This window comes from Amblyomma mixtum, chromosome 1, assembly GCF_055824585.1.
Source record: "Amblyomma mixtum isolate Tamu chromosome 1, ASM5582458v1, whole genome shotgun sequence".
In the NCBI taxonomy this organism is placed as follows: Eukaryota; Metazoa; Arthropoda; class Arachnida; order Ixodida; family Ixodidae; genus Amblyomma; species Amblyomma mixtum.
The window spans coordinates 300333933-300358980 of NC_143012.1; the positions used below are offsets into that span (position 1 = coordinate 300333933).

General features: G+C 48.8%; 1 protein-coding gene across 2 annotated transcripts in view; it reads left to right on the top strand.

Moving 5' to 3' along the window:
* The first annotated feature begins 396 nt into the window (after positions 1 to 396).
* Positions 397 to 25048, top strand: part of LOC149372188 (beta-1,4-glucuronyltransferase 1-like) — a 34691-nt gene continuing 10039 nt past the window's right edge. Inside the window, exons 1-3 of one of the 2 annotated variants that reach the window (XM_089566583.1) lie at positions 397 to 775; positions 11399 to 12314; positions 13908 to 14133. In XM_089566583.1, coding sequence (XP_089422709.1) covers positions 11482 to 12314; positions 13908 to 14133 — 1059 coding nt within the window. In that variant the 5' untranslated portion in view covers positions 397 to 775; positions 11399 to 11481. Of the gene's footprint in view, positions 776 to 6809; positions 6948 to 11398; positions 12315 to 13907; positions 14134 to 25048 lie in introns of those variants that run through there. The other variant, XM_089566584.1, reaches the window with a different exon arrangement.

The window sequence follows — 25048 nt, forward strand, 5'->3', positions numbered from 1 at the left end:
GCGGCTAAAGCATACCCTTCAGTTAGATGCGCCCGTATGTGCGCGTGCGTGTGTCGATAGACAGCCTTCGGCTAGATGACTGCCTGATTAGCCACGACCACTGCACGAAGTTGCGCTCGCATACACATCGCGCGACACGCGCGCGGATGCGACCATGTCGACGCGCAGGACAAGGTGACATGTTTCCCCGGATCCCCCAGTCAGCGAGGCTGCGCAGAACGCGGACTGCGATTATTGGGAAGTTGTTGACATTCAGTCAAGCCTGCCCGGCACACACGTCACCACCACGCTTCGGCTGAACGCATGTTTTATCCGCCCGCGGGGGGCCCTACGTTTCGGGGGGGCGCTTTAGTCCTCGCTCCAGCTCTTCCCCTCCCCGCCTCCTCTGTCGTTCTCATTGCCGCTTCCGCCTCTCTAGCGCGTCGACGTCGCTGATTGCGTTACTTGTGCGCTGCCGCCTCCCCCCTTTCCCGGACGCGAACCCCGTATCGGCGGCGAAGGTTGAACCTGCGGCGCGCGCGGGCTCTCCGGAACATCGCGAGCTGTCCGCCTACACGATTCCTGCCGCACTTACTGCCCGGTGTCCGCTGAAGAGGAGGGTGCCGAGGGTGCTGAACATTGCGGCCGCCAGTCTGGATGAAGACTAGTTTTGAAATGATAGAGGGCACCCGTGCACTACCTTCCTCATCGTCAGCAGACGACTTGGACTCGCAGAACGTCTCGTCGGATTGTAATAGCGTGTACTTTTGGTGAAGTGCCTCGCTTGTTGATTTAGGTAAGTCGGCTGCTTTCATGGTTATGTGGGACGATAAGCCGGGACAATGCGAGCATGAATTCGGGCACCCAGTGCGTGCACAAACGTGTTGTCAACGCTGAAGGGGGACCACACGCTTTGACTACGCGGTTATGTGGTGTTTTGCTGCTCATCTCGAAGTCGCGGTTGCGATGTCCGGTCATTGTGGTTACATAGATGGACATAAAACGCGAAATCGTCCGTAAATTGAGATTTCAGTGCATGCTAATGAACTTCATGCGGTAGGAATCAATTCTCAGTGCTTCACTACGACGGCCCGGTACCCTGAGTTTAGCTATAGCAGGCGCCAATAATTCGTTATCACTCATCACATAAACTTTTCATCGGGGCTGGATGGCGCGGTACTTGGTTTGACGAATACCGGAGGAAAGTAGGAAACGTATGCGCTATTCAGATGCTAATCGCTACTGACGCTTCGCTGTCTGGAAGATTACGCTCCCATTGAATGCTTGAACTGGGTGAGTTACGGGACGAGCTCAACTATTTCCGCGTTCATGCGTGTGTGCTCTCTTCCTCAAATACAACAGCCTTTCGTTTCAAATGTCATCAGCCACCGCGGTGGCGCAGCGGCTATGGTGCTAGGCTGTTGATCCGAAAGTCGCATTTGGATGGAGGCGAGATGCTAGAGGCCCGTGTATTGTGCGATGTCAGTGCATGTTAAAGAACCCCAGGTAGTCCAAATTATCCGGAGCCCTCCAATATGGCGTCCCTCATGGCCTGAGTCGCATTAGGTCGTTAAACCCCCATAAAATCAAAACTGATCACATCACAGGCAAAAGCTCTGTTCAGCTTATTATGCCCGTGAACGATAAGGGGTGCAATCTTCTTTTGACCTTTTTCTCCTCGCTTTCTGTGGGCGAGTAATCTAGGCAGTAAAACTGTACACCAACTAGCCCACATAGCTACCTTGTTACAGTAAAACTTGCGCATGTCCAGCGCCAGCCTTGAGTGTTTTGCGTACTCCTTATCTTTCGGGCTGGAAAGCAAGTGGCAAGAGTTGCATGCGCTTCTGCTGCAAATAGTACACACGTTTACTTTTTCTGTTGCGTTTATTTTTTGTTTTTGTTCGGTTTTGTTCTGTTTTGTTCATTCTTTCTGCGTTTCAAGGTCGTCGCTACATATAGCGAAGAAATTCATAAAGTATTTTTTAAATTGTAAATCGTAATTCGCGAAGTAATTTCATGATAAATCATACCGTTTCTACTTGTGCGAGTTAATGTGTTGTAACTAAATTGTCACTGAACACCATGCATGAAGCTTACCAGCTAATGAGTCCGGAGCCCGTCTTCATGGATCTAATAGAACCAGAGAACGGACAACTTCCGTGTCAGACTTCTTTTCAACCCTCAGTTCGACAAGGCACTTGGTGTGTGTCTGTAGGTTTTGAAACCAGATAAAAATCACTCTTCCAAGTCATATCAGCAGTGATTGGTCGCCTGTAAGTAGAGAAAGTAATAAATCTCCTTCAAGGGTAACTATATTTGGAAAACATTACTTTCTATAACTCATGAACAATGTGCTATCATACTTTGCACAAAGCAAGCATCATTTGTTGTGCCTATAGGAAACCGCTTTCAAGGAAAGATAGATGCCATCGCATCACGCGTTTGAAAGTATCGACCTTTGCGAACGCTATCAGGTGCCGTCATCACGAGGTCACATAATCCAATCCCGTCCATGGCGGCCGTATATCGGAGGGAACAAGATGCAAAAACCCGCTTGTTTTGTGCGACGTCCGTGCATATTAAAGAACCCCTGGCAATCGAAATTTATCCGGAGCCCTCCACTACGGCGTCTCTAAGTATCGCGGGACGTTAAACTTATTATACCGCAGTTTATCGATTTCTTTTTTTTTTATGCGAAGCATATTACTAGAGCTACACTACAGCCCGTCGAGCGCGGCGGTGGAGCTCCCATTGACCTTTAGCGTAACCACGTGACAACATGACGTCACAGCAGAGGAGAGATGGGCTGCCGGCTCGCGCGGTCGGCCGCGGCGGTGGAGGCTCCACATCAGAGGCGCGGCGGCTGACCACGTGACAACATGACGTCACAGCAGAGGAGAGATGGGCTGCCGGCTTGCCCGAGCTCTCTATCACCGGGCGGCCGCAGAGCAGCCCTCCCGCATAGACATGAAAGATAGCCTAATTTCATACCATGAGATCACGGAACATTATAAGCTGAGCAGGAGGGTCTATCCGCCGCCCGACCGTTCCCTCGCAAAAGAGGAGGCAATTGCGTGGAGAAGATTGCAAGGGGGGAATCATATAAGCCCCTTCTGGGTATACATAACAATCTCCAAAGAGGAGAAAGACCAATATTGCATAACGTTCGGGGAGAGGGGCACTCTCGACCATGTCATATGGGAATGTGCTGGAAGCCCGGGCGCCGAGCAAAAGATAGAAGATAGAGAAGCCTGGGAGACCTTGCTGCGGAGCGAGGACCCCGCTAAGCAGCAACAAGCCATCCGCCTGGCGGCTGAGGCCGTGAATAGACAATGTGTCTTCACCAGACCTTAGTTTGCGAGGCTCCTAAGTAGGGCTCCCTTAGGCCTGCGTGCCGGGGGGTCCAAAAAGGAGTCTCATTTCGGTGGAAATAAACGTTTTGATGATGATGATGATGGGCTGCCGGCTCGCGCGGTCGGCCGCGGCGGTGGAGGCTCCACATCAGAGGCGCTGCAGCTGACCACGTGACGCTACAGCAGCGGCATAAAGCTGAGCTTGCCTCAGCTTTCCAATGTACTTTCCATGGGTGCCAATAATGCTGTTGTAGCCGGTGCTGGGGCAGCGGTTGTACACTCTGCATTTAATTCACCGATGATCCCGTATATAGCTGCCACGGCAATCCTTGCTACACTTCTAGTGGTTGTATTAAAATGACCAAGTATTCAACCAAGGAAAGCCATGTATTACCAAGCCTAGCCATCAATATGCTTCGCATCTGACTAGGCTTAACCTTAGCTAAGCCTCAGCCATTTTTTTTTCATCCTGAGCAGTAGTCATGCATTATACACAGGCCGCAAGAAATACCATTTCGGTACTATTTTTTCGTCAGTGCGTATTCCGCCGCGGTGGCTCAATTGTTATGGTGCTCGGCTGCTGGCCCGAAAGACGCGGATTCGATCTCGGCCGCGGCGGTCGCATTTTGATGGAGGCGAAATGCTAGGGACCCGTGCACTGTGCTACATCAGTGCACGTTATAGAACTCCAGGTGGTCTAAGTTATCCGGAGCCCTCCACTACGGCGTCTCTCATAGGTTGAGTCGCTTTGCGACGTTACATAAAAGCCAAACAAGCCAATACGTATGATGTCACCAGTTTCCAGACAAGTTGCTATAATTGCGACCATGGTGGATACCGATAGCCTTGTAATTCGATTGGGCTAATCCAGCTCCTCTTTAAACCGGTTCATCGATATAGCCAGGTTTGCTTCTGGGTCACTATACCTATCCCATGAAATGGCGACATCTCTTGGCAGGAGAAGAAATTTTGCTCCACAGTACGCCTTAAAAATGGGACACTGTTAAAGCCACTATAGCCTGGAAACTTGGGGTGCCTTGGGTACTCCTTTTGAGGCATTAACTGCTTTTTTCCGCATAGGATGCCTCTGGCAAGAGTTAACCGCATTCCCGCTAAACAATAGAGAGATTTAGTATAACGGAGACATATTAGCATAGACGTATACCGTATAACCTGGACACGTATACCGTATACCGTGCGTTACTGGACGCCACCTGCACGCTCGCAGTAGCAGGGGTGGGGCCACGTCTCGGCTATGCTAAATCTCTATTAACTCACTACATCGTGAAAGGAAGCGTAAGAGAATAAAACGCTCCACCACCGACGTAGCAGTACTCCCAAAAAGGTGCCTAGGAAAAGAAACAATGAGTCAGACTGTCGAACTGCGCACGCAAGCCAACCCCTCAGCGCAACTGTCAACCTGTTTACAGACGTCTATATGAGCACAATTTCTTTAATGTCCCGAGTAAAGTCTCAGCTCTTCGCGGGCTTCCCGCTGGTGAATGTCGGCAGTGATTTGTTCCTATCGCAGGCGTATATAACAGTGGACAAAAGCCCAGTGGGAAAAACATCAAAATAAGCGGTTCCAGCCACCGAAAACAAAATTAGATTGCAAGCTCACTGCGCACTTTAGGTCTTGGAGAACGAAGATTTACAATGCTCTGCCGTTCGTAAGGCATTGCAAGACACGTTCCCGGTCGCAACGGTAGGAGGTATAGTTGTATGAATAAAGAAGAACCGCTATCGGTGCCGCGTGCGAATAAGAGTCGAAAGAAAGAAAAGTGACGGGAACAGAAATAGGCAATATACTCGCTTCGCAGCTACCGAGTGCACCGAAGCGACGATGGCAGTAAAAACAACAGCAATACGCCGCTGTAGTGACGGGCGCTGTACGAATGGTTATGTCGCGTTATGCACACCACAATAACAGACATAGCGTTCATTGCGCACGTCTGCGCCGATGCTTTAGGGTCTACAGACTTTAAGCAGAAGGGCACAGTTTCGCCTATTTTGTCGGTTCTTCGTACACCGCTCTACACTCTTTTAACGAGAGGTACCTGAGCGTGTATCGTTGCAAGGAATGGAATGGTGAGAACGCACAGATGACTGCTTATATACATCACAAAGCGAAGAACAGCAGTTACTCAGCCCAATAGCTTGTGTGAACACAGGTAAATATATACAAGGAACTGCTCGCATTATAATAGCGCTTGCCTGTATAGGGCTGCTCTCTCTTTGCACAGCTCAATAGGGTTAGTTAAGAGCCAGACAACTCAGCGATTGACGCATAATTTCTCGAGAGGCCTTTGGGGGCAAATCACCGCTCGCGTGCGTGCGTGCGTGCGTGCGTGCGTGCGTGCGTGCGTGCGTGCGTGCGTGCGTGCGTGCGTGCGCGCGTGTGTGCGTGCGTGTGTGGGTGTGTCACCGCCTCTCGCCCTTTATGTGCAGCCACACACACAGACCGTGTTGGTATAACGTTCGGATCCGTTTCATGAGACGCGCATCAACTTCCCGTGTCGAAAGCCCAGTTATATCGGTCGCCTTTTTCACGCTGGGCGGATAGCGGAGGTTCGTCAGTGATGTAGCCACCGCAGTTAACGTCACTGCGCCTTTGCAAACCCTGTCCAGCTCGGCGGATATGTAGTGACGACTGCATTGCCCTATAGTGGCCCATTGGCGCTTGACAACACGCTGGCGGTAATTTGCAGAGCGATTCACTTGTCCTGCATATAAAAGACACTGTTCTTATATGGGTTTCCCGACTAGCTGCTTGCTTACTCCGCCTATAAGCTCTTTAAAGACGTGCAGATTTTGGCCGATTCGATGTCGGCGTCTTTAATGTCCTGTCGCCATGCGCCGCCAGTCTCCCTTTCCAGATGTCACGGCACGCCGCAGACGGCCATTCAATATGGAAAACTCAATACTCTCAGGCCCCGTGTAGAGATATAAAGACTGGTATAATGTACGACCGTACGTTTGGCCGTTGTATAACTCGCACAGAACCGTTTTGTTGGCGTGAAGTCGGTTCCAATGGGACGTCGCCGACTAACACAGTATACCGCTGTCCGCTTTCTTTTGTCCTCCTTCTTTGGAAAGGCCGGGTGTTACCTCCAGTCCACTAAAGAAAGTTTAATGCGGATTGAATGGGTCATGGTATGGCCATCTTCAAAGTAAAGCGTTATAAGCCTTAGTTTATACTGTATTCGCGCCGATGGTGTGCAGATGTTCGCTCGTCACGACTGTTGATGCGTTGGAGACAAAGGATCGCGGCGGGGCTTCAATAAAAGTCACCGCCATGAAGACACAACAGCTGTGTCCTCGCCCGCTATGCCATCGATGTATGAATGCTCATCGTTTAAAGACAGCAGCAGCAACGTCTGAATGATTGCAGCGCTTGGTGGGGGATGAATGCTGGCTGTCGAAAACGACCTGGCAGAAGAGAGTAGTGTTCAGGTCTCTACGCTAGATATAGCTCGTAAATTTTGCGTGCTAAAACAGCTATGTCTGAGGGACCCGGCAGGCGTCTCTCTGGTCGTGTCGTTCGCTAAAGGCAGCCGTATTGACGCTGCGGAAGCATCGCCTGCGTGTTCGTTCAAGGAAATGCATTTACCTTAGGTGAGCTCATGGAACGTTGCATGAAGTATTGTGCTACAAATTGGTCTACTCGTATTGGCAGTTTGTCATCCCGTTTCAATCTATAAGCGCCGAAGGCAGCGTAATGGCGTATGAGAACTTATAATTCTAGCTCAGGCAGAGCAGGACGATAATCTTAAAATTAATATGCAAAAAACCAAAGTATGCTCAATAGCCTCGCAAGAGAACAACAGTTCACAATGGGCAGCGAGGTGCTGGAAGTGGTAAGGGAATACGTCTGCTTAAGGCAGGTAATGGCCGCTAATCCTGATCACGAGAGGCAAATAACTAGAAGTATAAGAATTGGGTGGAGCGCATATGGCAGGTTCTTTTAGATTATGAAAGGCAGTTTACCGAAATCCCTCAAGAGGAAAGTGCACCACAGGTGTATCTTACTCACCTACTGGACAGAAACGTGGAGGCTAAGGAAGAGGGTTCAGCTGCTTAGGTTAAGGACAACTCTGCGAGCTATGGAAAGGAAAATGATAGGTGTAACGTTAAAAGACAGGGAAGAGGGCATAATGGGTGAGGAATCATAGACTGGTTTATGATATCCTAGTTAAAATCAAGCGGAAGAAATGACCTTGGGCAGGGCATGTAATGCGAAGGCAATACAACCGCTGGTACTGAAAGGTAACGGAGTGGATTCCAAGAGAAGGCAAGCGTAGCAGGGGGCGGCAGAAAGTTTGGTGGGAGGATAAGATCCAGAAGTTTGCGAGGATAGGGGGGCCGCAACTGGCACAGGACAGGGTTAATTGGAGAGATATGCGAAAGGCGCTTGTCCTGCAGTGAGCGTAGTCAGGCTGATGATGATATTATGTAATTGCGAATTTATATTTTTCTACTTCTGCTAAGGATACAGTCAAAATTTTCGCCAAAAATACAGCATGCCCACGACGCGTATATTTAAAAGAACGCGCATTAGCACTTATCTCAACTGCAGAGTTCATACCTCGAGTGATGTGGTGAGCGGGTGCAGTGTCATTTCTGCATTCTGTGAGTAGACTCATTTCGGCTGACGTTGGGCTTCTTTTGAATCTTTCTGTGGTTTTAACAACCGTCGCTCAAAAATTTAGCGCATATATGCCACTAACTGACTAGCAAAAAAAAATGTTTAAAGGGACTGTTTAAATAGACACTGAGGTCGACTTCATCTCACTTTCGTTCCTAATACATGGTACTTTCTAGCTATGTTTGATTCTATGGTACTTTCTAGATATGTTGGTGTTTGTGCAGCAGTAAAAGACGCATTTGTTGCTGTGAAATTGCATTAATTTTTTTTTTCTTCTGCTACTCGATCCAAACAAGTCTCCGTGATCCCCGTTTAAAAAGGGGTGACGGTATAGCCTAGCCTCTGGGATCCATGCAAGGAAAACGCTTTTGACGCACCACAGTTAGCTTGCGAAATGGACCGGAGGATGGCGACACCTCTATTTATTCATTTTTTTATAAAGCTCAGTTTTCAGTGAACACGGAGTCTTTCTCGTTAGAACGCGGTAATCCAGCGATGCAGGCCAACCTCAGTTTATCCTAAGTGAACCTTTAGAGTAAAGCTAGATCTCGTCAAAATGAATATTACTATACGATGCGTCAACCGCTCCATGAGCAAGTAGGAATCAAGGACTGAGTACGTAATCTCTTGTTAGACGACTCTGTGAGGAAATTACAACAAAAAAATGTTCATACCGCGAGTCTGTGATAAGGGTAATTATTGTGACATCCGGCTGGATATGAGCTCGACCTGGACGTCACTCTCCCGATTTCCGGAAGTCTATCGACGAGCGGACGAGAAGAGATTCTGGGCGGCCCGGCCGGGCTCGTTGCGCACTCCCAGCTACACCGGATGCACCGACCCTCTAGGGGGTGTAGTGCACGGCGGTTCTGTCACCGGTAACGAGAGACGCAAATCTTAACAGGCCACGCAATCGACTTGTCAGCGACTCTGAAAAAAGGAGGGTCAAAGGGGGGGGGGGGGGGGGGGGGGGCAGCCCCCTTTGCTTCCCAAACCCCGGGGAAAGTTGTGGGGGGGGGGGGGGGGGGGGGGGGGGGGGGGTGAAGAGCATGGAATCAGTTTTCCTCAGCTCCTTACATCGCGCGCTCAGGTCGAAATTTTTGACGGAAGTTAAAAGGCTACAAGGCTCGACACATATCCGTAGTCTCATATTCGAGCTTGCTAATGAACTCCGATGTGAAATTGTGCGCGTTGGTTTTAAATTTAATTAAATTTTACTGTCTTCCTCTTCAGCTGGCCTCTTTACATTTGGTGAGCGGAATGCCATGACGGTAAGAAATAAGTCGGCAATATTTGTATTTTGGCTTCCTTTGAATAATGAAAAGAAGGCGACGATTTGCTCATTTGTGTTGTTTGGTTGGTTTATGCGGTTTTAACGTCCCAAAGCAACTCATACTATGAGAGACGCCGTAGTGAAGGGCTACTGACATCGCACAGTTGTGTTTATCCCACTCTCCCCTGTAGATAAAGTTGCAGAGAGCTGGGCGGGCAGATTACATTCAACCACGTACAGGATAAAAATTTTACCAAACTGCTCGCAGTTTGGTTATTCTCCCTCTCGTATATGCTAGACAAGTGCGCTCATGTAAAACACGTCGCGGTCTGTCTTTTTCATCGCCACCTTTCCGCCCCAGCCGGCGCTTGGAAATTCTTGCCGTCCTTTATGTCTGCGTGGATGCACGTAGATGCCTGCAAATGGATGCCAGGCGCCTACTTTGCATCAGCACAACCGGCAATGGCGGCAGCAGGCCTTCGTGTAAAACAACACCAGCCGCGTAAATCAAGTTCCCCAAACTCGCCCCCGCGCACAAAAAAAAAATATGAACAAAAAGTAGACCAGCTTTCGCCGGGACGCTTGTCGGCCGGCGTTTACCCGCGCGCATAATTCCGTATAGCGGCAGTTGTGCATGCGCCGAGTCTTTCACGGAAGGCGGCGCATTTGCTCAATCCTTAGACGCATGCAACACCTGTTTCGGAAGCGGGTAGACTGTCCGATTGACGAGAGGGCACTAGTTGTTACTCTTGTTTTCTTTTCTCCTCCCCTTTGCTGCTGCGTGTGCGCCTTTGTTTTGTGACGCCGCTTCAATGCTCGTACACCGGGACGTTTTCGGCACCTGAATGGAGCCTCCGTCGATTGCGGCGGCAGCGGAGTTGAAGCCGTCGTGGATACTTGTTGATTAATGAGCCTGATGGTTCCTGCGTTTTCTCGTTGGCATCTACAACCTGGAGGTGATTTTCCCAGTATTTAGCCTTGGAAGTATTGGTACCCATGCAGAAAACTTTGATGGAACTCTTAAGCTCCGCCTTATCGAGTATAGACACCTAACTTTTTGGTGCGTCTTTTCTCTTTTGAGATGATGCGTAAGGCATTATTATACATGAATTAGCAGGTGATATTCTCCTACGACCGCTAAGTAATTCATGAATGAATTTCTTTCTAGTGCTGTTTCGGTTTTGGTTTCAACAGCAAACGATGGCTGTGACGTCAGAGTGTGGTTACAGGTCATGTGAGCCATGAAAAAACTGCGATATAATCGCTGCTGAATGACAACGACAGTGACAAGTCGGAATGACAAGTCGGAATGACAAGTCGGAATGACAAGTCGGAATGACAAGTCGGAATGACAAGTCGGAATGACAAGTCGGAATGACAAGTCGGAATGGCAAGTCGGAATGACAAGTCGGAATGACAACGAATATAATCGTGTAAGCTTAAGTGCTGCTCATAGTCGGACCGGAAAGCCGTGCTCAAAGATGCAGATATGACCAAGGCAGTCGTGTGCATAGAAACAACTGTGAAAGTTCTATACGGCAACCCTTCCCTCACGTGAACACGATTTTAAAAAATTTTGGATGTCTCGGCGGTACAGATCTCATACTGTCTGTTTCATTGTGTTCATGCCGTGGTTGGCCCATGCAACATCGAAATATCGCTTTTACTTGGTGCTTTTTCTCTGAGGTATGAATCTTAATTAATCATCAGCGCCATTGGTTTTTGAGAAGGCTAAACAAAATTCACTTTGCGCCTCCTTATTTTTTTTACATGTTCTGAAGTGTTCCAGGCTTTTTTTTTTCCCCATAGATACTATAGTGGGATAGAACTCAATGAAGGAGGTTCTCCAGCCAATGGCGTCGACCAATTTTCATGACGCCGCTGTTAATTCGCTTCAGCCGTCGTTTATCCCCTTTCATCTGCAACCCCTGTGATCTCATGCTGGCAGGTCCAAAAGTATTAACCACGGCGTCATGAGAAACAGTCGACGCCAATGGCTGGGGGGGGGGGGGGGGGGGGGGGCCTCCAACGAGGGGCATTAGCCGCTTCGTCCTTCAGTTGTATCCATCTATAGTCGTTCGTTTTGTATACACTTGTTAGCTTCATCACGCTCGCTCTTGTCATGTTTGTTTTGTTTCCGTGACGCAGAGATGCCTCACCGAAGGGATGCTCACACAAATCGCGGTGGCGGCGACTTCGAGCAGCGAATTTCCTGACCCAGCCCTGGCGGGATGTACTGGAAGCTGCGCCGGAGCCTCATCTTGACCGTCTTCAGCGCAACCTTAGTCGCTCTACTGTTCACCTGGACGTCCATCAGGAGCCACATCCTGCACGACGATGTCTGGAAGGAGAGCACTCTCCAGCGCCCGGCCTTGCGCAACATTCTATCGACCTACACTAACGTCTTCACGCTTCCGCCATTCACGCTCGACTCGCAATCCCTGTACCGGATCTACAACAACGCCATAGTGGGTAACAAGCGGCCGCCCTCCAGCAAGGCGACCGTGTGCTTGTCTACCATCGCCTCGCTGGACCATCTGCACTGGCTTCGCGAGCTCTCCGATCACTGGACCGGTCCGGTCTCGGTGGCCGTGTTCTTCAGGGAGGACTTCGACCTGCAGCTCGTGGTAACCTATGTGCACGTGCTTAGGGTGTGTTTCAAGGCCATCAGGGACAACTTTAGCTTCCACTTCGTGTCGCCCCTGGACAGAAACAACAGCGGCGCTAAGGACGCGTTCGCCTGGGAGGACAGCGACGAGCCGCTCTTCTGTGACAGCCACCGGGCGCTGCTGCGCGCCTTACTGACGATGCAGCGCAGGCGTGGATGGCCACGCACACAATTTCCACAGAACCACCTGAGGAACGTTGCCCGCGACGGGTGTGTGTCCAGCCCGTACTTCTACGCGACGGATGTGGATGTGATGCCTCAGTACGGGCTGTACGAACGACTATCCGCGTTCCTGACACGGGAACCGCCCTGTGCTAAGTGCCTCTACGTGGTGCCCGCCTTCGAAGGCACCGAGTTTGTGGTCCATCCGAGGACAAAGAGCGCGTTGCTCAGCAGGTGAGCGAAACAGGAGCACCTCGTGGGCGCAGCATCATGCAGGGAAAGAGAGTCCATCATGGGCTAACTTGGTGACTGAAAAATGAATACTTAACTTGTTATATCGCTCTTCAAGTTGTAGCAGCGCTAACTGTGCATCAGCATAAGTTAAGTTAGTGCAAAAAGCAAATGATTTCTAGGGCGATGCGTTTCAAGACGTTGTACGCGCTAAGGTGTGTCCGTATGTCGCTTGTCTTCAGATTCCAGTTCTACTATCCGATCTGTACAATGCACTCCCTACCGGTACCATTCTGGAAATTCTGCCCATTGTTCACACCATCATCTCTCACTTGAACACCCCCCCTCCAGATGGCATGCACACACGCGAACTTCATAGGTGCCCATTCACTCCCTTCAAAACCACACACTCAATGAAGACCTCTACAGAGACCTCTGAAGCGTTCCATACGCTCTGCCCATACCACAGTCACTTTAAGGCGGGTCCCTTGGCACGATGATACCTCAGGCAACTTTCCCACCGGCTCACTTGTGACTCTCTCATATAAGCTTACATACGACTCCCTGTAATCCCCTGCGATCCTCTGCGATCCCCTGTTTGTAAAGTAACCTGCTACGAAGTTTATTTTATCAAGGCACACTACAGTGCTCCGCAAATGCTTTCGGATATTCCCCAAACTCCTCTCAGACAGCTGCCGTCAGACTCGCATCCTCCGCAAACTCTGCACTAACACCGTTCTCACTCCAGCACGCCTGCTCCTTTTCTGTCTGCGGCGTGGCCTCTCCAGGCAGTACTGTTCCTCGTCCTATGCTTGTCTTGAGCACTGTGCCTTTCAGTGGTCAGCAGCCCTTCAGACTTCATTGTTCCCCTCCCTCTCACCAGGAGCGCTTAACCACTACCGTACACTCTATACACGAATACGCCTATATGGGAGTAAAAAAGGAGGTAATCTGTCCTCTAGCGAACTCCCTTTTACCTGTTTAGAGTGTTCCATCTTAGGGTTCTAGTTACTCTATACCATCTGGGCGACTAACGCGCCCTCGTACTTCATGCCCAGGTTCTTCTGAATGCTTAATCTGCCGCTCGTAAATAAAGCGATTTTCTTTTTCTCAGCAACCTTTCCGATTTCAATAATTCGCTGTCATCCTGATGAAGTGGTAAGTAGATTACTCGTCGACAGTGTTCGCACAATAGTATTAACGGCATCAAGAAAGCGCGAGGTGTTAAAAATACTTTTTTTTTGTTAACGCAATATGAGCTGTAAAATATAAGACGCTTGTAACAGGTTAGCAGAAAGGTGTTCCGAAATCTTTTTTTTTCCCTGTCATCTTTCTCGTACAGCGTTACGGCCAACGCCAGGTATAGAGGTTGACCGAGTCGCGGAAATATGTGAACTTTTCATCACATGCGTTATACTACGATATATTATGGCCTCTTCGTGAAATTTCCATGTGTAGTAATTTCTATTTAGCTAACCTACGCATTAATAAAAATATCAGTTTGACGCTGCCATATTTTGCGTTGGCACAGTATGAGCTGGGATGTTAATGTGTTTTTCTTTCTTTTTCTCTAAACAAACATCCCCATGATTGCAGAACAGGTCAAAAGAAAGAGTTCCGAGTGTATCACGCGGTGGCCTTCAGCAAAAATCAGCGGGCAACGAATTTCAACAAGTGGAAGAAAGTCCCGAGCAAGGACGAAATGTACGCGGCGTACGAAGCTGTCTTCGAATTCGGCTACGAGTGCTTCTACGTCGGTCCACACGACGTTCCCAAGTTTCGCGAGATATTCATCGGTTACGGATTCACAAGAAACGTTCAGGTACTGGTGGCTTAATTTTCTTTGACAAGAGCTAGTGTATGCTGCGAAACCCCGAGCAAAAGAGCTCGTTTGCTTTCTAGTGATCACATTTCGCGATGCCAACTGAGGGTGAAGAACTGTAGGCAGCATTTGAGCTTCGCCTTAAGGGTATTTATTTTATTTATTTATTTAAATACCCTGAAGGCCCAAGTGGGCATTACATAGGGGGGGAGGGCATGAAAACAACACAATACAGATTCTTGGCACACAGTAGTTAACAAATACAAAGAATAACTATATACAAATTGCAAGTACACATCACTGCAGTCGCTGAAAGATACATAGGTTGAGCGTATAAGACAATGCTTCGACAATACTGAAAATATCACTGTGAATTTTGTAGGCCAAGGTGCGATGAAAGTTTTGTTTGTAAATGTGATAACTCAGTTTCAGAAACTATGTCAGCCGGTAACGAGTTCCACTCTGCCATAGATAATAGTAAGGGTGATGTTTGATATTTCAGTGTTCGTGCGAAGATGGGTTGCACTTTGTGGGAATGATCAGACCGGGATGAAACATGATGGGCAGGGGCGATGCGATCAGCTGTGAACGGGGAGCCATCGTAGTACAAGGAATGAAAAAACGATAAACGAGAGAACTTGCGTCGAGTGATAAGGTCGGGAATACTGATAGTTTGCTTCAATAATGACACACTTTCATACGGTGAGTATGAAGAAAGGATGAACCTGACAGCTTTATTTTGCACAGACTCAAGACGGTTAATTAATGAAACGCTACTTGGACTCCATATTAAAGATGCGTATTCTAAAGCTGACCTTATGAGTGTAGTATACGCGCGAAGCTTTGTCTCGGGGTTGGCAAGATATAGACGACGTTTGATGAGTCCCAGTTTCTTAAATGCTTTGTTTGTGATGTGATTTATGTGGGTGTTCCAGCTTAAATCAGCACTGAGATAAACACCTAGGTACTTAAAACAATCCGTTCTTTCAACTGTATTCCCATTAATTGTGTAGACATTAGAAGGTATATTAGTGCGCGTGGAAAAGGTCATCAACTTTGTTTTTTTATATTAATTTCCATCTGCCATAGCTGGCACCATTCATTTAGGCGCACTAAGTCGGTCTGTAGAATAACTGCATCAAGGGGGGTGACTATCCTTCTATAGATCACGCAGTCGTCAGCGAACAGTCGCACGTTAGATGATATGTTAGATGCTATGTCATTAATGTAAATTAAAAATAGTAATGGCCCTAAAACGGATCCCTGTGGGACTCCCGATATGACTCGTGAACTGCTCGATGAATACTCTTTAATTTTGACGCTTTGGGAGCGATTACTTAGGAATTCTCCGATCCAACGGATGATATCGCGATGCAGTTGTAGGCATGGGCGTCCGGAAGGGGGGGCAAGGGGGGGCGGCTGCACCCCCCTGGAAAATCACTCACTCGAACCGTGAGTGATGGCCGCACGCCAGGGGCGGTGGTGCGCTCAGCCAAAAGGGTAAAAGCAGCCCCGCTTCGACACTTGGTCACATCTGCGAAATGCCGCGTCCGGGCGCGCGTCGTTCCGCCGTTTTCAAACCACGCCACCGCCAGCTCTGCTGAAGGACGACCTGTTGCAGACATGCAGCGGCACCGGCGAGCATGTGCTTCGAGCCGTCTTGAGATGGGTGTCTGTTTCTTTGATCTCTAGAGAGATAGCGACACGGAGGCAGACAGTGCACAGGGCACAGGTCGCTCGCTATAATCGTGATACGTTCGTACGCCGGCCACCGATGAATTCTTGAGGGGGGAAGGACAAATCAGCCGTGTCCACCCCCGCTTTGTCGGGCTGCTCAGGGGCAAGCGGGCGACGAGTTGGCGCCGCCGCCGCGCGCTGTCTCCTCCGATCCACGGGAGAGCTCGGTGCGGTAGAAGCGCCGCTTTCAGAACCTTCGGCAAAGGGGATTAGCTGCTTTTGTTCACGGCGACGCAGTCTCCAGAGGCGCCCCCACACCAGCGTTCCTTGCGTCTTCTCCGAAAACCAGCGCCTTTGGTCAACGCAGCCCGATGGCGCCTGCCTGGCTCGCCTGTCACCTCTGGCTGGGCCTCAAATCACAACAGCGCCCATGTACTGTGCGTGTCAGTGCATGGTAAAGAGACCCAGGTGGTCGACATTATCCGAAACTCTGTACTACTCCGTCCCTCATAGCCTGAGTCGTTTTGGGGCTCTGAACCCCATAAAAGCACAAAAACAAATTTTCCGGCCGAATTAGTTGCGGGTGTCCCTTCCCCTCGGAAGTCGCGCGGCGTTCCTTACACCCCAAAAGTGCGCATTCGTGGATATTGTGGCAAGTAAGCCCTTGCACGTGTGCGCGCCTCTGTGTTTGTGCTTCGGTGTTTTTAGTGGCGGGTTGTCAACGAAGGTGAGAACAACCAAGACAGCGGACGAGAAAACGACGAGCGGCGAGCAGTGTGTGTGCGGTTGCTCGACTGTGCGGATGCGCGAGCAAGATGGAGCGAGGTGTATGAAGCTGCGAGCGTGCATTTATCTTGTAAATAAGTTTTCGTTGTATATATAGTCATCTTTTGTTTTCAACGTACTCGTTCAACCATTTTTCCAATCAATATATATGATGACTGTGCACTGAGAGCGTGTAATGAAGCACAGAAATGAATTTATCACCCGTGTAACTACGCAATTCGCCCAGAAAAATCCGAGGCGCCTACAGTTGCTGTTCAAGGAAGACTGACTGAGTGACTGTAGTTGCATGTTTGTGAACATATTGCGCTGTGTGCTGGTCATCAATTCGGGTGAGTCGAGAACCCGTATGCAGTAAGACTGAGCACTTCGAGTATTGATAGTATCTTTTTGCATTTTTATTAATTTTAATTGTTTCTTTGTTGATAAACTGCAATGTATCTCTACAATCCGCGCTTTAATTTGCTGCTTGTAATTTTCTTTCATGTGTGTATTTTACTTATTTTTTATTTATATATAAATAAATAAATTTACTCCGCAAATAGTGCCTTTTCGCTACGAATATACCCCCCCCCCCCCCCCCTCCGGCGCCAACAACCAATGGGCCCCCCCCCCTGCAAAAAATTCTGCGGACGCCCTTGGTTGTAGGTTGTTAATTTTCTTCATTAGTCTTATGTGGGGAACGTGATCGAAAGCTTTTGAAAAATCTATAAATATGGCATCAGTATATATTAATTCGTGTACCGATTCATGAAGATCTGTTAAGAGCTCAAATAGCTGTGTTTGACAGGACTTTTTTTGCCTAAAGCCATGCTGGTTAGCAATAAGCAAGTTATTAGCGTTTAGGTGGGTCATTATGTTTGAAAAGAGGATATGTTCAAGCAACTTGCAACAAATAGATGTTAGTGATATGGGGCGATAATTTTCCGGTGACGTGCTATCACCGGATTTAAAAACTGGGCTGACGTTTGCGGTTTTCCAGTCATCGGGAATGCATCCTGTATCTAAAGACTGCTGAAATATTAAAGTTAGTAAGGCAGCCGACACGTGCGCGGTAAGTTTAAGAAGTTTGGTATTGATACCGTATGGACCAGGGCTACAATTAAGTGGAAGTCGCTCAATAGCTCGGGCAACACCAGCTACGCTAATGATGATTGGTTCTGATGGATGAAGCAGTAACGGTTGTTGAGGTTCACGGTAATTAAAAGGCACTGATTCGGTTGTAAAGGTATCTGTAAAATGCTTGTTGAATAGGTCAGGCATTGCCTCTGGAGGTGCCACACGTCCGTCCGCATCTTTCAATACTGGTATCTCATGGCTGCCCTTAGGGTTTATCACTTGCCAGAATTTTGCAGGGTTGGTTCTTAACAAGTCGGCTAAAGTGTGGTTAAAAAATTTGTTTTTAGCCTTCTTTATGGCGATTTCGGTCGTAGCAGATACGTCTTTGTACTGTTGCCAGGCGCTGTCAGAGTTAACTTCCTTAGCTCTGCGGTACACTCTTTTCTTTTTGTTTAGACACTTCTTAACATCTTTTGTGAACCAGGGGGAGTCAGTTCTTGTTTTGACGTGTATTTTTGGGATGCAGGCATGCTCGATTTCCTTCAACTTATCGCGAAATAACAACCAATTTTCGTTTGCCGTGCGAGTTACAAAGGCGGTTTGAAAAGTATGCGCGAAGTCTCTTAGCATGCGGTTCATTTTTTCATGATCGCATTTCGGGTAGTTTAGGATGCATTTGGTCGTAATATGCTTGGCAGGAACGTACATGGGTACTAAACTGTGGACGAATCTGTGATCGCTTATCTCTTCGAGTACGTAGGTGCGGGAATGAGTAGGAAGGTTAGTAAATAACAGATCTAGAACGTGATCACCTCGGGTGGGCTCCTGTACCAGCTGAGTTAAATGAAACGCTGTCATTGTATCAAGCAGGCGGGAACATTCATGGCGATTCGATCCGGAAGTGACAGATGACGTTTTCCAGTTAATAGCGGAATAATTGAAGTCGCCTCCTAACAGTACAATGCTTTGGGGGTATGTAGCGAAAATGTATTCTAGTGCATCGTGCAGGTGATCGACAAAATCGGGAAGACTGTTTGGAGGCCGGTAGCATGCACCTATGACATATGTAACACCTTTGAGCCGAACCATGACCCACAGCAGCTCAAGACACGTTTCAAAGGCGACAGGACATGGCTGATAATCGCTCCGTATGGCGATCATTACGCCTCCTCTCCTACCCTCTTTCCTGTCTTTTCGAAAAACAGTTAGGTCCACAGGAAGTGATAGTTCGCTGTTGGAAACGTCGGGCGTTAGCCATGTCTCGGTGCCAAGAATGATGTCTGGAGAGCACGTAAAAATTATGCCTTTCACGGTGTCAAGTTTGGGAACAATGCTGCGGAAGTTTGCAAGAAGCACAGAAATTTCTCGAAGCTTGCCGGATGACCACTTGCTTTGAGTTTCCGGTCATTTAGGACTGCGCGCTTCTTGTTCGAATACCTTCACAACTTGTTCCAAAGCGGGGTCATATTTGTAGGTTGCACCACGTAACTGCAGCTTATTAAACCGAATAGTGAATCGCTCATTTTCCTCCCGAATACTTTTTGCATAATCCCTCAGTTTTTTTCGTTGTAGTTGGATTTTGGGTGAAAAATCTTCTTCCAACCACATTTTGGGCACGACATCTTTTAGGTTGAATGCATTCCGTAGGACTTCTTCCTTTACCTTGAAATTTAGGAACTTGATGATGATTGGACGCTTGTAATCATCGCGACGCCGGCCGATGCGGTGGGCTCGTTCAATGTCGTTTGCATCCAGTTTAACTTTAAGGTGGGTGGAAATGAATTCCAGTATTTTGCTTTCGGTATTTTCATACTCTTCGCCTTCTGTTTCAGGCATGCCCTTTACCAACAGGTTGTTTCGCCTCATTCTATTGTTAAGATCGTCAACTACATTTCCAAGGTCATTGCTTGTGCTTGCAACCACAGATTTGACTTCAGTAATCGCCCCATGAACAGAACAGACATTTTCCTTAATGCCGGACACGCCACCCATATTCTGCTCAATGACATCAATCCGTGATTTAATGTCAACAACATCGCGCTTGATTTCTTCCAACGTGGCTGTCGTAGCCTTGAAATTTTGGTCGTTTTCAGCAATGAAGTCTTTCAGCAAGTTAAGAACGTCCTCTACCTTTCCAGGTCCAGGATTGGCCTCAATGTCTCCAGCAGAAAGGAGGAGCAGCGCTAAGCATACAGATGCTAGTACATAAGAAGGTCGTGGTAAAAGAGCTTGAAGTAGCGCGGAAGCGGTATTTGTTTGGACGGTTAATGTACTGCAGCGATGTGAAGATGGTAGAAAGGTGCCAATGCGAGCGCGGTACGTGTTCACATCAATGCCCATTTTGCAAGGTGCGTTTACAAGTTGCAAACATCCAACAGACCAGAAGGGGATCAGCGGCCACAATGTACTAACAAATATAGCTACAAAGAAAAAGACAGAACCCTACCTACAACAAAGCAGGAGCAACTTAACACGTGCCACCAGTGGCCGCAGATCCCAAGGGTCCGGGGGCTGTCCGTTCCTTTTATGTATCCAGGTGGCGCGGTCAGCGGTGATGACGTCACGGAGACGACGGCAGCGCCGCTGTCACCACCAAGGGCTTGCTTGCAGGTCGATAAGGCGCAGATTGCTGAACTGATGTGCTGCTGACTGGCAGCGGCAAAAGCGACGACGTACTCGGCAGGATCTGGATACCTACAACAAAGCAGGAGCAACTTAACACGTGCCACCAGTGGCCGCAGATCCCCTAGATGACGGGATAGCGTTAATGGGTTAATTAATGCCCATGTATGCGGAATGGGTCATCTCTTCTCGACATTCACAGATCCCTGGTAGTCCTCATATACCCCTCCTGGCGCAGTGCTGCAGCGGTTAAGCGATGCGCCACTGCCCTGCGATGGCAGGTGCTGCCACCGGTGTGGGATTGTGTGACCCAGGTCGTTCTTTCCGAGCAACCTCTCCATACCAATAATTAATTTAAGTGTCACCGGCCACAGTGGACAGTTTGCTCACAATCTGGTGGGTGAGTTGTGATGACGCCACAAGGTCACGTGACCTAGGCGGACCACCTAGGTTGCTTCTTCGGGGCTTTTTCGCCCAACGTTGACGACGTCGCCGGATATTCTGCAGAAAGAATGCCTTAAAGGGAAGCTGAACCGGTTTTCTGACAGTTCTAGATTATTTAAGATTTCGAATCTACGTAGATTCTGGAGAAAGCATGCAAAGTATCTTTGCACTAGCGTCTAAAATGGTGACGTAATCGTAGGTTAAAACCGCGATGATGTTCAAGCTTCTCCTCACTGCGTTCGGGAAGTGCGGAGAAACTCGTAGTGACTTCATTATCGCCGAAACTTCAGATGTCCGCTGCTTTCGCCCGCATACTGTTGTATTTCGACCGATGCCCTCAAACAATGCTTTGTGAGCTTCACCTTCGATGGCGTTGGTTTTCTTTCATGAAACATCTGTTTCTTCGGTGGAAACGTGGTGCCGTCGTACATGACGTCATTATCGGGGCCTCTACCCGTCGCTGTGCACTGCGGAGAAGCCTCAACGCCGACGCCTCTTTATTCGGCGATTACGCCGCCATTGCAAATGCTAGGGCAAAACGATTTCGCAGGCATTAGCTGCATGTTTCGAACAATCGGCCCTTTTAAACTCATCGAATTCTAAAACCTCTTCTAAAATTCTAAAACCTCTTCATGGCAGGAGCATAGTCCACGAGGTCCGCCGAGGCTATATAACCCCAGGCCTTCCACAGCGCGCGGTAGTCTGGTGTTACAGCATTCGCATTTTGTGAGGAGGTTATTGGTTCAGTCCAGTGCCGCGTGGAATTGGTTGATTTTCCTTTTCATGCCAGCGTCCCTGACCGCGTGCTCAGTCTTCTAAAGGGTGAAGCACCTGGATAAGGGTTCACCCCGATGCCGTATCCTAATATTGTTTGTGGTTTATTTCAATTCCACCTATGATCATGTGATTTAGTCCTCTTGGGGGGCCCGAATCTAACTGCAGCATGCAGATGGCTGATTCTCATTGACTAGGAGGTGCTTCGTTCTCATTGGTCAGGAGGGGATTACGGGGGCCAAAGTTGTGACGTCATTGAGTTTTCGGGTGCGGCTGGCGCGCAGGGCGCCGTAAACTCTGGAAAACCTTACTGATGTATATTTCCCTTCAGAATTTCCGGCGTATCCTGCAAACGATAGCAGGGTCTGCTTGCACGAAGTAAATAGGACAGGTTGGTTCCCAGTCTAGCCATATTCGCAGCCGTATTCGGTGGCAACGTAGCGACCGGATTGGGAGCAACCCGCCCATCGTAGCAGGTGATAATTAAATTAATAATCCATCGATAGCGGCAACGTAACCTTGTGACGTCATCATACCTTCTAAACGGGTTGTGAGGGACCTACTTTTTCGATAGCAACCTAGATAGCATTAGTTACGTCAGGAGCAACTCGGGGCCGTCCGGTGTCACTAAGTTCGCTTTTGTCGGGATAGGTATGAGGTGCTTGAGCTCAACAAATAATGTAAGAAAAATCGCAATCAAATCAGAAAAAAAATTGTTTGACGTAGTTAAACTGAGTAGACGTGCGAAAACATGTGTAGCATGTAGAAAGCATGTAAACGTGCGAAAGCATGAAACGCGAACAAAACTTAAATGCGGACACAAAAACAAAGCACATTAGCTGCTAGAGAGGAAATAGAAACGAGATTAATTAACACTTATAAAGGACTATCCTCGCGTATTCTAAGTGAAATCAGCTTGCTCGCTTGTCACGGCTAAGATTGTCATTTTGATGTTAGTGTTTCAACTGCCTTGTTCGCGTTTCATTTGACGCTGATGGTACATCGGCCGAATCATCAAACCAAGGCGTTTTCTTAGATTAGAAACAGGTCTGTCTACGCTGAACGATGACCAAGATTCAACTTGTGCATTTCTTGGCTAGTATACGATGCACACTGTCGGCATTCCGACTGCTCTTCGCCCGTTGGTCGCCACAGCACGTCCGCACTACACCCCTACAGCATTTTGTTTCGCGGCAGTGTCGGGCAGTGTCGACAGGTGGCGCATTAGTTATCATTAGTGTTCCTATACATGCTCCTGCATGCTCCTGCATATACAGGAACACTAGCAGTAGTTGCCTATAAAACCCCTCAATAAACTAAAAGTAACGACATCTCGTCCCTCCTCCTCCTATGCCGGCGCTCCTTCTCTCGGCTCCTCCCGGGCGTCGACGGTGGCGGCACCTAGGCCGGGCACAGCTATAACAAAAAAGGTGTCCACCGAGAAGTGAGACAGTTACTGCGCCTTTCATTTCATCAAAACCAATTTTCTTTTTTTTTTCTTCTACCCGATAGTTTTGAAGCGATGAACGCATCGGAGGTTTTCTGCGGAGTTGCCAGCATCATGAACATGTAGTGACGCTTTAAGACAGAATTTCTTGTGGCTTCTTATTCACCGCACTAGGTAACTGAAGTTCGTTTAGAATCTCCTCAGATCTCTTGGTATCCTTCAGTGTAACTGGGGGTTGGCTAAGACTTAAACTTATTTTGAGAAATGTTTCATGTTGGTTGGTTGGTTTATGGGGTTTAACGTCCCAAAGCGACTAAGGCTATGAGAGACGCCGTAGTGGAGGGCTCCGGAAATTTCGACCACCTGGGGTTCTTTAACGTGCACTGACGTTGTCGCCATGTCCTGCAAAAGTTTGAAACACTTGGACTGAGACGCTTGTTTCACGTGAAGTACGTGAACAAGTTGTGGCGGCTTTGGCGATGTACGAATTCTCGGCGTGGACGGACGGATTTAATAGCCAAGTTCGAAGGCAACCTTTGAGACATAGTTTAAACGTGGACGCCGGCAGTAAGTTATGACAGCATTTTTCGCCTCAAACACCTCTCAGCATGGCAGAGTTCCTCGACGATTGAGTCTGGTAGAGCCCTGCCAACGTGCACTGCCTGCCGCGAAGCTCACCAAGGATCCAGTAATTGACAACGCCTCCTTCGCCGCATGAATTCATAAGCTACCGGAGAACACATTTGCGTCGTGTTATTTATAACCGCTCCACTGCACCCCGCGTCGCTTCGCCTTGTCGCCGGGAGTCCATTTGATTTTGTTCCTTAGCGAGCAACGGTTTCTGGCGATATACATATTTCATGCATGCCGGTTTCGCGTGTCGTGAACCGACGTTTCGCTCTCCCCCAGCGCGTATCTATTATTTCTTCCACGCGCGGTCTGCGCCCGCGACGGAGGTACAGCTGAACGCCGCGCTTTGGACGGTGCCGTTTCTGGGAGCGACGGGTGCCGCACGTGTCACCACCGCGGACCATTGTAAAGTATAATTAGGTCCCCAGAAACGTGAATATTTAGCTGGGGCCCAGGTTTACCAAAACTCGTCCTTTAGAACAGCACCTGAGTGTGAGGACTCTGTGAGATTGCAGGTCTTATTTTCAACAAACACCAAAGTACAAACAATAAACGAGGCGGCTTTTAAAGGAAAGGAAACCAATTACAATATGAGCGAGAAGAAAGGAAAGGAACAAGAGAACAACGCAACAATACACGGGAAAAACACACGGGGGAACAGAACAAAGTGCTTATGATAAATGCAGGAAAAAGAGTCAAAGAGGAAAGTTCACACTACTTGTCTTGTTCGAGCAACGAGCGGGGAGGACTGGCTGGGTGTCGGGCAGTCAAGGAGTCTCTTGGCGTTCCAACGTCGATGAAACGCTACCGCAGCGTCAGCGTTCGTGGGCTCCCGGCACGGTTTCCAGGTCTGGTATCCCGGAAAAGGTCACGTAGGCGCCAGAGGCGGCCTGTGTGGAGCAGCTGACGGATGGACGGAGAAGAGTGGCGCCTGGGCCTGGTGGTTGAGGCTCTCGACGATGGATGTCCAGGTCTGGTGGCCCGGACGTCTGCGGCTAAGGCCCAAGCCCGGAACTCGGGGAGCCAGCAGAACTCGTCCACGTCCGTCGCCCACCGCGCTCTTCTCTTCTCTGCCACGTAATCCTCTTCGACCTGCCCCGCGTTCCCCTCCGCACGCGCTCCTCGTGCTTTGTCTTCTTCTCACGAACGCCGTTCGGTGGCGCTATCTCCTTACAGAAGGCCCCCTCTTCGGAAGTTTTTTCCAAGGGAAAGAACTCAACTTCAGGAGAGCGACACCAGACGCGTTCGACGATCGCAACACAGAACACCGCACCACAGCGCGCACACTACACACCACACACAATACGACGGTCATCAATGTTCGAAGCGTTCACAGACCTTCGCACACACAGCACAGAGAGCACATGGAAAGTCAACGTAAAGCGTCCATAGAGGGCGAAGAAACACGGAAAGCATAAAAAGTAGATAGCCGACACTCAAAAACAAACATGAACAAACAAAAACAATTCCAACAATAGG